A 12312-nucleotide genomic window follows, 5' to 3' on the forward strand; every position below is an offset into this window, starting at 1 on the left:
GCTACTCAACTTGCCAAGAACAATGAGATACAAAGAGGTAAGCATTTGGAGTCTGTGTACCCCACCAGTCTCCAAGCTCCCCTGCCAAGCCAAGCTCAGAGCTGCCTCCATCCCTCCACAAATATGTGTGGGTCACAACAGAGAGGGAGGAAGGTCATGAGATGGACCACGAAGGAAAAATGTCTCCAAGGACATGAAGGGACCCGTGTCTTTTTTTACTCCAAACTCCTAGGTCTCCCAGGCCTGTGGGTTGAAGAGGCCACTGTACACAGGGTCTTTCTTCAGACAGTTTCTGACAACCTCCTTCTACCATGCATGGGGGAGCTGAGCCCTCCTGCTTGAAATCCCCCAACTGTAAACCTAGGAGGTTATTAGCTTTGCAATCTCAAGTGTCCAACAGGGATGTTGAGTCTGAGCTGGTTGGGCCTCAAAAGGCTTCTGACTAGGAAGTTTCTGGTTCTCTTTGTAGGGTTGGAATAGAACACACTTTTCCAAGCTATCTCTCATTAAGGCCCTGAAATGACCCCAGTGACCCGAGGGGAGAAGAAGGGCAGAAGCAGAAGACAATCTAGGCGCGTACCTGAATTGTTCATGAAGCATGCGCGGTGCAGCTTCCCGCTGTAGAACTCCAAGCCGATGATAGCGAACATCAGGATGGCGAAGAAGAGCAGGAGGCCGATCTGCAGCAGGGGCACCATGGCCTTCATGATGGACTTCAACACGATCTGCAGGCCTGGAAGGAAGGGAAGAGGATGACAAACGGAGCCTCACTTGGCACCCCTGCCTGCGCGGGCTCGTATCCCCTCTCCTAGGAGGAGGAGGGCAAGTGGTGCAGGGAAAAAACATTGGTCCTGAAATGACAAAGACCGTTTTCAAAGGGATGACCAGGTCAAGTCAAGCCAAAACTGCCATCCCGACTTCCCCCGCGGATCAGTCCCTTCCTCCTCCTCACCCTGACCTTGCACATGCCTATTGCACTTCATTTGTTTCACCCAGGTTGTCTTCCGGGCTCCTCTTGTAGGTTACACTCATTAGAATGTGCCTGTTGGTCCTCGCCCTGCTGGGCTGTAAGTCTTGTGAGAGCAAGGACAGAGTTCATCTTCCCCATCCTCCTATCTCAGCCCCGGCCATCCCAGTTGCTTCTGTAAGAGCAGATGTAGTGTAACCAGTATTCATAAAATACCTCTGAGCCAGAAATTGCACTTCTAGGATTCTAGCCTAAGAAAACAACCAGAGATGTGAATAAGATTCAAGCAAAAAGATGTCTGCCCCAGCACTATTCCCAGTTGGGAGGAAAAACTGGAAATAGCCTAAATATCCAGCAACACAGCAATGGCTAAACAAGTCATGACCCATATGACAGACTATAATACATGTTTTAAAATTGTATTTCGGAAGAATTTTTAATGTCAGGAAAATCAAATACTTATGGCAGGATCTAAAACTATATGTACAGTATGATCACAATTATATTTAAAATGTACAGGAAAAAATATACAGAAATGTTAAAAGTTATTTCTGGCCCTGGATGGTGGGCTCAGTGGTTAGAACATTGGTCCTAGTACCCAACGCTCTGGGATTTGACTCCCAGTTAAGGGCATGTACCTGGGTTGCAGGTTTGATTCCCAGCCCCAGTCAGGGGTGTGTGGGAGGCAACCAATGGATGTTTCTCTCTCTCTCTCTCTCTCTCCCTTGCCTCCTTCCCTCCCTTCCACTCTCTCTAAAAAAAAAAAAAAAAAAATCAATCAATGGAAAAAATATCCTCAGGAGAGGATTAACAAAAAAAGAAAAGTTATTTCTGATAAGATAATGGGTGCTTTTCATTTTCATATTACATCACTTCATGTATTTTCCCAAGTTTCTATAAAGATCTTTCATTATCTTTAAGTCTGGGAAAAAAAAGAGCTGCTAAGTTTCAAAGAAATGTTATATTAGGTTGTTGCATCCACACTATTTATTACCATGGGGGCTAACTCCCAGGAGAAACTCTTATTTATCCCACATTCTCTTAGACTCGGATCCAGATGAGGACAGTTAGGGAGTCTATTAGCAGAGTAGAAGGAAGAAAGATGGTGCTTACTGGGTATCCCTGACACAAGCTTCAGGGGCCTCAGGACACGCACGGCCCGGAGGGTCCTCAGGTCCACATGTGTGTTAAAGTGGGTTCCCGCGGTGGCCAGGATGCTGCAGACGGAGACACAGAGGGTCAAGGTTAGCAGGGTCTGGCTCTCTTCCCTGTCCCAGGGGGGAAGCTGGGTTAAAGAAGGATCAGGCGGGAAAGCACACCGAGCTGACGCCAGCTGTGTGTGGGCGCACCTGTGCTGGGGTGAATCACCAGTGGTTCCAAGTGAAATTAAATTTAGCCCCATGGATTTCACTTTGCAAAGAAAGAAAACTTGTCATCGGATCAGAATCCTAGTTCCAAATCATGATCTCCAAATCAAGGTCTCCAACACCTGTCCCATGCCTGTTCCCCGCACTGCTCTCTGCTCCTTGCAAACCTCCTTCCCCCCTTTCCAACTCACCAAAGCCCTCACATTTTTTATTTCAAAATTTTCTTAGACTCCTCTGTCTCCTATCACCTTTAGAAAATTCCTCTGGATTAAGTACAATAAAGGAGTAACTCACCCTTCTCCACCTTGACACTTAAATTTCTTAACTAGACAAATCAGTCACACGGATGCTTATAATTGAGGAATAACTCTACTGGTCCCCATATGGCATATTTATACTTGTCCAGAATCACTGTGTGACCTGAGTTTGGTTTCTTTGCTTCCATTTTTCCACATTCTACAGCCATAGCCAGAAAGAAACACACACATCTATAAAAATCCTATTAAATTGTGGACACCAAGTTCCTTGTCTTGAGGAGACAATTTATTTCATATAACCTCATGACAATGCAGATACTTTGGAGAGACAAAGACACTTAAGTATTAATGGAAGACTCAGCAAAAGGCCAAGAGTCAAGAAAACTGGGTGTAAGTCCTGAACGGGGCAACTTCAGGCAAGTCACTCAACCTCGATGAGTCTCACTAGCCATGTCTACAGAATGGGGGAGTATCAAGGCCTAGGTATAAAAATAAAATGACATGGTATTGAATATCAAGAGAGGCCTGTGCACTATAATGTGCAAAACAGACATTATATCCAACACAAACATTAATGAAATTGGTTTTGCAAGTCTAATTTTAGCCTTCTCTCTGTGCGATAGTCCCTGACCTCCCTCAGAACCACTCTAGGACAATTTCAGCTATCTGGAACCGTTGGAGAATGAGTCGTTTAGAAAAATGAATTATCTATAGCCAAAGGGTGCCAAGAATACTTCATTCCACTTAATTCTTTTTGGTAGAACCCTCTGAAACATTTCAAGTATTGAAGAAGATACTTGAAGTGCCTTCAGTACTTGAAAGAGAACGTGAATGAAAGGCTTATGCTATACAATATCTCTAAGAAGCAGATAGGGAGTCCACAGGAACAAAGCACAGAGATCCAGGACATCAGAACCCTGAACAATAACTTTGAAACAGGGAGAGCTGCCCAGCACCAAAGCAGTCTGCTTCCTAACATTAAAAGCATTCAACTATCTATTAGGAAGTTAAGAGGGTTCCCACTTGGGTTGAAGAATATTTTCAAGGACCAATGGAGATCTCTTTGAGCTTTAAGATTCTGTAATTCTATACTAATCCACCCTCAAAATAAGAACCAGAAAGAAATCCTACTCTCATTAAGGATCTCGGGAGTGAGGCAAGACTCCCAAGTCTTCTCCATGTCTCCCAAACTTCCACGCCCTCATCTGAGAAGGAGGGACTCAGGGAGCGGAGTCTCTGAATGCTTTTGACTCTGTCTTCTAAGGCCAAAGAGGGGAATTAAGTGGGGGGGGGGGAGGGGGAGTGATATAATTTCTAATAAGTAAGGAAATTCTGAAGACATGAGAGATCAAAGAGAAACATGGAAAACAGGACAGAATTTTTTTTTAAAAAGGAAAGAGGTAAAGAGAAACTTCAAAGATAGGTGGAGACAGGAAACTGGAGAGGCAGAAATGGGGTCCTTGTTCAGCTGATTCTGCTAACAGGGGAAGGAGCCTTGAACTTGGAGTCTCTGAGGTGCACATGGAGCCTCTCCTTCACTCTAGTTCACTCTGTCTTACAAAAGGCGGGTAGAATCTGCCAAGGTCAGGATCCAGAGTTCTGTTTCCTGGGATACCCAGACACACAGGAAATGCTCTTTCACAGCACAAGAGGGGCTGTGGCACATGAAAATGTCCTCCCCAGCCCTTGAGTTGAACAAGATACATTTCAGAACACGAAGGTAGGGACAGAAAGACAAAATTAAAAGGCAAAAAGGCACAAGTGTAGAGAGAGGGGAAAATGATAGAAGGAGAGGAGAAAGAGAAGAGAGGAAAGTGAGCAGTGAAAGAAAACATGGAGATGAAAACAAGATGGAAAATAAAAAGAAATCAAAGCTGGTGGAGAAGCAAATGTCAGAGATAAGAAAGCTCACACGGGAAAGAGAATAAGAGTAAATAAAGCTAACCTAAAGAGAGAAGAGGAAATACCATATCTGTGTGGAGGCCTCGGTTAGCCAGCCAGGAGATAAGTTCTTTTCGTTAAGTGCATCCCTCGGCTGAACTACCTGCTCCCCAAGTCCTCCAAGTCCCACTTCAGCCAGGGCCAGGTAGCCTGTGGCCCGTCTCCCCTGGCCCTTACACTTGATTTTCTTCCAGTGCAGGAAGGCTGTCTACTAGGCTGAGGCAGCCTGGCCACTCGCTGCTCCCTACCTACCAGTGTTCAAATCGTCCTTGAGGGTGAGAACTATGATTTGGTTCCCCTGTCCATCTGTTAGAAGCAGGAGCAATGGGATTCTTAGGGGAAGAAGATAATTGAGGAAAAGGACCCTGATTCTGTGGGTCCTTAAATTTCTGTGCCCACTGCCATCATGGTCCTTACCAACTGGGAGAGAAATTCTCTGTTTCCACATCTGTCTCCCCCATGAGATCTGGAGTACCTCAAGCAAAGAGCCTGTCTTCCTCATCTCGATGTCCCCCACACCCAGCCCACACTGTGGCAAGTAAGAGGCTCAAGGGTTGACTGAGCAATTGGACTGCACCGATGAAAGTAATAAAGGCACAAAATACCACAGAAACCCTGGGACTCACCAATGAAAGGAGTGGGATGCTATTTGAACACAGATCTGTTTGGTCATGCAGGAGTGTACTGGAAATCTGACCTTGCCCATTTTAGAGTCTAACGAGGATGGCCCAACATAGTCCTAAGACCCCTGCCGCCAAGCAGATGCACAGGATGGGCTCTGCCCGTCATCAGTGGCGAGTTAGAGAAAGAGAGCAATTGCTTATAAACAGCAAGCGCAGGGAAGAGCAGGAGGAAGACGCAAGATGTAAAGGCTCGTCATCTCTGGGCAAAACCCAAGTCATGAAGTGCATATGGCTCAGGACGACTCGGGCCTTGGAAGTAACAGGCCCTAGGCATGCGGCGAGGGGAATGTGAACAGTAGGAAACGGCCCTGGCCCCGTCTAGTGGAAGTAGGCAGACACAGAAATGAAATAATTATAATTCACCATGAAGAGTGTCATAACAGAGGACTTTTCAAGGTCCTATGAACATGGGAAACGCTGCCGTGACAAACGCAGTGCTATGTGCTAGCTCTCTCAAGTATCTTATCCCATGGAACCCTCAAAAATATCCTCATTGCCTCCATTTCATAGAAGAGGAAACGGAAGCTCAGAAAAAAAAGTGACATTGTTTATAAACAGCAAGACCAGGAGTTACAGTCAGTTCTCTCATGAAAGCAACGCCCATCTCTTTGGGGCTCTGCCATGATGCCTTTCTCAGCACTGGACAGCTCCTTTGATTCCTCGTCCAGCGTGTTTCCCAAATAAGGAAGGGCACAGTATTTGGCCCTCAAATAAGCCATGAACTTGGTTCCCTTCACTGCAAGGCCGCAAGCCAGGACCCCTCTTCCCCCACAGACTTGCCACGAATCACTCTCAAGACCAGGAGGGTGGGAGGCTCCATGCACCTCAGGTGACGACTGTGGCAATATCTACACATACACCCAGGAAGAGACACGCGCCACAAAATCAGAGTGAGGCCATGGAGGATAACTCCAATTTCGAGTTAATAAAAGCCTAAGCTCTCTGCCGTCCCAACAGGCACATGTGAGGCTGTGTTTTCCATTTCTTTTGTCACCATGAGCACAGAGCCTGGTGGAGAGCTCTGTACACAGGAGTGGGTACTTAATTACTACTTTACCCCCCAAAGCAGAGGAGAGACGGAGAACAGACATGAACCTCTAACCACCACCAGCACAGACGCAGTGTTCTGCACACTGTAAATGCTCAAAAGCGGATTCCTGAAGGATGTGGTGGCTCAGCCCTACCTCCAAGGATTTTGCTTTTAGTTGTCAGCAGGTAAGGAGAGAATGGAGGCTGCTATGATCCTAAGGGTGTGGAATGACCATTACTATTGTGGCCTGGCAGGGCAGACGATAGAAGTGAGGCTCTGGGCAATTATAATCAAATGGTCTCTCCCCAAGACCACCACCCAAAGAATTCTTCAACCCTGCGATCCTTTCGACCTTGGGTTCTGTCTTAGCCACCTTGTCAATCCAGGTCTAACAGTCCTTTTGCCACAGGCATATTTCACTGTACACGTCCATGGCCAAAAATACCCTGAAGCATTATACAAACATTACACTACAATTATCCATTGTTTATCTGAAATTCAAATGTAACTAGGCATCCTGTATTTTTATTTAAATCTGGCAACTCTATTTAAGTGACAACCAGGTAAAGAGCTTCCCCCTCAGCTGTTACCCCAGCCCTAAACACATGGGCAAGTCTCTGAGAAGAGACACAACCACGGGTCTGCTAACATTAGGTCCAGGATTCCCTCCTGAGGCCCACAACAACCCGTTTTGTCTCTGTCCATATAGACTGCAACGGAGGAAGAACCTCAGTAGCATTCAAAAGGCAAGTTGTTGGCATCTGTGGAAAAGGGTTGATTAACACTAGCAAATTTCCAACACAGAGTTGAGTCATTTCCATGGGTCAACATAAGGGGGTTGCTATGTCCACTTAAAAGTGCCCCGTAGATGGTTGGTTCCTTCGCATCTTCTACTATTTTACCTTCAGTGAGGCACCAAAATCTATCATCTCCTTCCTTTAACACATGTCTTGGATTCACCTCTTACTCGCCGGAGCCTCCCTCTTGCCTGAGATGCCCCTCCCTTGCCTTCTCTCCCGGCCTAAATAACATGACCCAGACTCCAGAAACCAGAGAACAACCACCCTGTCCCTGGAAAAGGTCTACAATCAAGAGACTTGCATTGGGATTCTGAGAAAGTAGGCAAACACAGGCTCTCACTGGCTGGTTTCAAAGCCCAGTTCCTTCAGTCACACTAGCTGTCCGGCCTTATGCAGTGGCCTCTCCGAGAAATGGTGCTTTCATCTGTGAAATGGGAACAGTGCTTTCCAAAGAAGGTTGATGGAAGAAATGATTTTCAAATACTTTTGGGCCATAGCCAATAGTAGGAAGTATATTTTACATCACAAGCCAGGGTGTGTTTACATATATAATTACATAACGCTTTGTAAAATACTTTTTCCTATGTGTGATAATACTCTTATTTTCTCTTCAGTTCTTCTTTTTCTATCTTCTTTTTAAACCAACTAAATGGTTTTCATGACTCTCTAATGGGACTCACCCACAGTTTGAAAAACCCAGACATAGAGACCAGCCAATGTACTGCTCATGCTCTCTAGGGAGACTGTTCTAAAGAAGACAAAGTGGACCAACATGAACTGCTGCCTTATTAGCATCATGCACCTCTTGGTGCTTTCTCAGAACAATAAAACAGTTTGTCTTGAAAAAATTTGCACTTTTCCAAGAACCGTAGACATATTCTAGGAGAGAGCCTGATCCAGCCAATGGTACCTGAGGTAGCAGCAGCATCTTGCCCTCCTCCAGAATGGTCCTTCTTAAAGAGATCTCACACACCCCCACCAACTTCAAAACCATCATGAGACTGTGTGTGTGTGTGTGTGTGTGTGGTTGAGCTAATATATGGCCAAAGTAGAGCATGGATAGTCTTCTAAGCCCACAAACAATGCATAAAATATTTTTCTGACTATAGCAAATTATGTTTGATTTGGTTTAAGTTATTATTTAGTAGCGTTTTTATTACCTATTTTTTCTCTTTCTTTTTGTCCTTCCACTATTTTTTTATTCACATACCTCCAGCCTTCTCCCCTTTGGCAACCATTTACACACACACACACACACACACACACACACACACACACACACTCTAGATGTGGCCAGGAAGCCCTAATATTTCTTAGGAGGGTGGGAAGCAGGGTAGGTCAAGTTGTCCTTTTCCAATAAAGGAGATCTGTGCCCTTTCCACGAGGGAATAAGTGGTTCTGTATTTAACAAATGTGAGGCAACACTTTCTGGAATTTTAAGTGGGGTTCCTAATTAAGTTTCATGAGAATCTTCGTGCATATGCAGTGGTCTCAAAATATGCCTTTTGAGGAACAGAAAAATCATGGCCTAAAAATCCCCTTTTCCTTTCTCACCGAAAGAAAGTTCAGCAATCAAACCATGTCACACCAAGGAGAGGAGGTTGTACTGACATTTGAGACCAGATCTTTGTTGTGGGGTGGGGCAGGGAGAGCTGCCCTGTACACTGTGGGATGTTTAGCAGCATCCTTGGTCTCCATCCACTAGATGCCAGTAGTAACCCTGCTTCCAATCCCCCCTCCCCCGGTTAGGACAATGAAAAATGTCTCTAGAGATTGTCAAACGTCCTCTGGGCGGCATCCCTGGCTAAGAACTACTGCTATGGGAGAACATCTCAAATAGCAATTCCTCCATACATTAAACGCCATGCACCTGTTTCACACCTAGTCCCTGCCCACTCTAGTAGAAACACACACAGCCTCTCTCAGGAAGAAATGAGGAGGTTGCCGAATGACCCCCGGCCACAAGTCATGGTTTTGAGGGACTGCCAGCAATGATGAAAATGCCCTTCTGTCTTCTTCTTTAAACATCATTTGGGGTTGCATGAAGCTTAACCCAAGCGCATCTCCAAAGGAAGCCTTATTCCAAAAGCAAAGTTTCCCTGGATGATGGGAGGCCAAGAATAAGGAAACATACAGAGGGTTTTAGTTGCTTAACCGCAGTGTAATGGAAACAAAGGTCGAGTTCCTACCAATGGTCCTGCATTTCTTTCCTTTTTTATGAGCAAGTCTTGATTCATTCCTCACACACAGCAAAGAGAAATGTCAAGTGATGGGCAGACACTCTATCATTGCCATTCAGGTCCAGGAGATGATGACGACAACGATGATGACGATAAAAATAAAACTACCTCATTTTGTTTCGGTTTCCATAGTTCCATTCCATACAGATACCATTACCCATTGTCTGATAAGTTTGAGAATTCAACCTCAGAAAGAGAAATTGGCTAGCGCAGTGATTGGCAAACTGCGGCTCGCGAGCCACATGCGGCTCGCAAGCCGCGGTTTGCCGCTCTGTTGACTAATGAGTTTGCCGACCACTGGGCTAGCCCAAGGTCACGGAGGTAGTAAATGGTTAAGCTGAAGACTCAAACCCAGAAATTTAGTTTCCAAATTTGGAGCACTTTCAGTAGCAACAAAAGATAATGGCTAGAAATACATCCCAAAGGCACATGTATTTGACAAATGCCTTTCTAAGAAGACCACAGAGCTGCCTCTCTGCAGAGCGTTATGGTGCCCTGTGAGTGCAGCATCATTTGAGTGTTACCAAAACTGTGCTTCGGAGAGTCCGCAAAGATGGAGAACTGCTGGAGAGGGAAATCCCACGTTATAAGATCTCACCCACATAAATACATGTTCTTTGAGTTGTTTTGTTATTAGCGGTGTGGGATTATCTGTTTATCTACCACCCATACACTCACACTTTCTCTCCCCAGGTCTCTCTCAGGGCCAATAATAAGCATTTGTGAGGTGGCGAGTCAGGGGTGGAGACCAGCTGAGGCAAGAACCCAGCTCACTATTCACCCAGGCCCCTAATACTGGCCTCTTCGAAGAATGCACTGGTGAACTCCAGTAGCAGATCACAGAGACCCGCTGTAGAACCCAACACTGCCCACACACAGCGGCCACCGACTGTTTGTACTGCCAGGTCCCCCTCTTCCTCTGATAACCATACTCCACTCCACTGTCCTTTTCATAAACTGCAATGGTCTTAAGTGATGTTGCTGGCCATGACACAAAAGGCATCAGGGGCTGTCATGGGCCATGTTTCTCTTACAGAATAAAGCTGGCTACAGTAAGAGAGGAGAAGAAAGCTGGCCCTGAGCAGGGAAGAGGAATGAAAGAAGGAAGGAATTCCGCTGGAGCCAGCACCCTGATCCTGCGGTTCCTGAAGCCTGACTACTTCCTGACATTTCTGCAACGTAGTGGTTCTGGGAGACACCCCTTCCTTGAAAAGCCTCTCTTTTCTAACACTATACAAGCTCAATTTCGGTTACTCACAATGACCCACTACTCACCCATCCTGTCCGGACAATACCATCTGGATAAGAAACCAAAGTGAAAGTTGAGAGAACTGGCAAGGCCAGACAAGAGCTAAATAAAAGACATGAAAAACAATGAAAAGCTCAGAACCATGGCCCTGGCATGGAGCCAATATACCAATTAGAGGATGTGCAAGCTTTTTCCTTGATGTCACTTCAGCAAGTGGCTAAGGCACTGAAACACTGGGCTCTCTCGTCAGCTTCAGAAAGACCGAAAAATTATACGCATTCCTGATCCTGGAGAGAGCCAGAGTCCTCTCCTCAAAACAGCAAACGCTGATGCAAGCAGGTTAACACAGGTGGAAGGTTCACTGGTGGCGGGGGGGTGGGGGGGGATCCTTCAAAGTAAGAGGAAAAGAAAAACTTAAGCAATAAAACTCTACCTTCTCACAATATGGGGATGGGGGGTGGGGGCTTTAAAAAATATCTGGGAAATATCTGGCTGAAAGAATATGCGTTTATCAAACCTTCTTAAATCAGTGACTTTCAAACAAAGCATGGGTCATACATTTTAGAAAAAGTACATTCGCCCATTATTCCACTTTCCTGCCTACAATGTCCGAGAAATTGATCTGTGTGGCGAACCTATGCCATCTGTCCGCTAAGATGTCAAGTATTTTTAAAAATACTCACATTATTTCCCATACAAACCTCCAGTTTCAGTGTATGACAAAGAAGCTGCCATAAACTTGCTCTAAAAAATGCCCACTGTCTACAGAGCAGCTGAATGGACCAGAGCCATTGGTCAGAGAAAACAAAATGCTTTTAACCTTTTAGGGTCATGAAACCAAAATTCATTCTTGTGCATCTGAGTCATTTCGCATCCTATGCCACTTATTTGGAATACGCACCATTTTAATAATTAAAAAGAATGGTGCCTGTATACTGGAACTCTTTAACTATTACCCAAATCTATTTGACAGAGATCGGTAAGCAGAGCAAAGTAGATGGTTTTCTTTGTTTGGTTTTAATATATTTTCATTGATTTCAGAGTGAGAGGGAGAGAGAGATAGAAACATGGATGATGCGAGAAAATCATTGATCAGCTGCCTACTGCATGCCCCACACAGGGGCATTGGCCTGGCATGTACCCTGACGGGGAACTGAACCGTGACCTCCTGGTTCCTAGGTCGACACTCAACCACGGAGCCATGCCGGCTGGGCCAAAGCAGGTGGTTCTAATTCTGCTCTCATTGTGAATAAATAAAATGCTGAGCTGCCGGAGGAACCCAGCGGTTGCTCTCCCAGCAGAGGTGCTGAGTGGCATGGCCATTTTCTCCGAAAGGAATTTAAAAGAGCGCCTTTTCTATTTCTAAGGAACAAAGGAGTGCGTTTATTAATAAAGGAGTCCAGACGAAGGGACGGCTGTCCTTGTAGAAGGACTGGCGCCCAGGGTCCGGTTTAACTTGACGGCAGTGATCTTTCTTTCCAGCTCTGAAGTTATTTTTACCTTGCCAGCTATGCAAATGAGCTCACGGCCTCTGCGCATGAAAGAAACCAGGCTGAGACCAGGTTAATATTTCATGAAAATATTGTAAACCACTGTTCCTGGCACCGAGCTTCGCATCCTCTGTAGCTGACCCTGTATCGGTACAGCCACGGCTAATGTCTGTGCCAATCTGGCATCAAAAAGAACAAGGTTATCGACAATTCACGAAAGAAGAAACACAGGCTGTTTAATGATTGCACGAAAGGGGTCAATGGCAAGGAATTCAAATTACAACGCCT

General features: G+C 45.5%; 1 protein-coding gene across 3 annotated transcripts in view; it reads right to left on the reverse strand.

Annotated features, from left to right (window-relative positions):
- The window catches only part of CACNA1E (calcium voltage-gated channel subunit alpha1 E), a 265342-nt gene that overhangs the window by 185676 nt on the left and 67354 nt on the right, over positions 1-12312 (reverse strand). For all 3 annotated transcript variants that reach the window (XM_080648664.1, XM_080648663.1, XM_080648662.1), the window contains exons 4-5: positions 2081-2184; positions 581-733 (exon numbers count right to left, since the gene is read on the reverse strand). In XM_080648664.1, the coding sequence (XP_080504790.1) occupies positions 581-733; positions 2081-2184 (257 nt within the window). The remainder of the gene's footprint in view (positions 1-580; positions 734-2080; positions 2185-12312) is intronic.

This window comes from Plecotus auritus (assembly GCF_963455305.1).
Source record: "Plecotus auritus genome assembly, chromosome: 12".
NCBI classification, from domain to species: Eukaryota; Metazoa; Chordata; class Mammalia; order Chiroptera; family Vespertilionidae; genus Plecotus; species Plecotus auritus.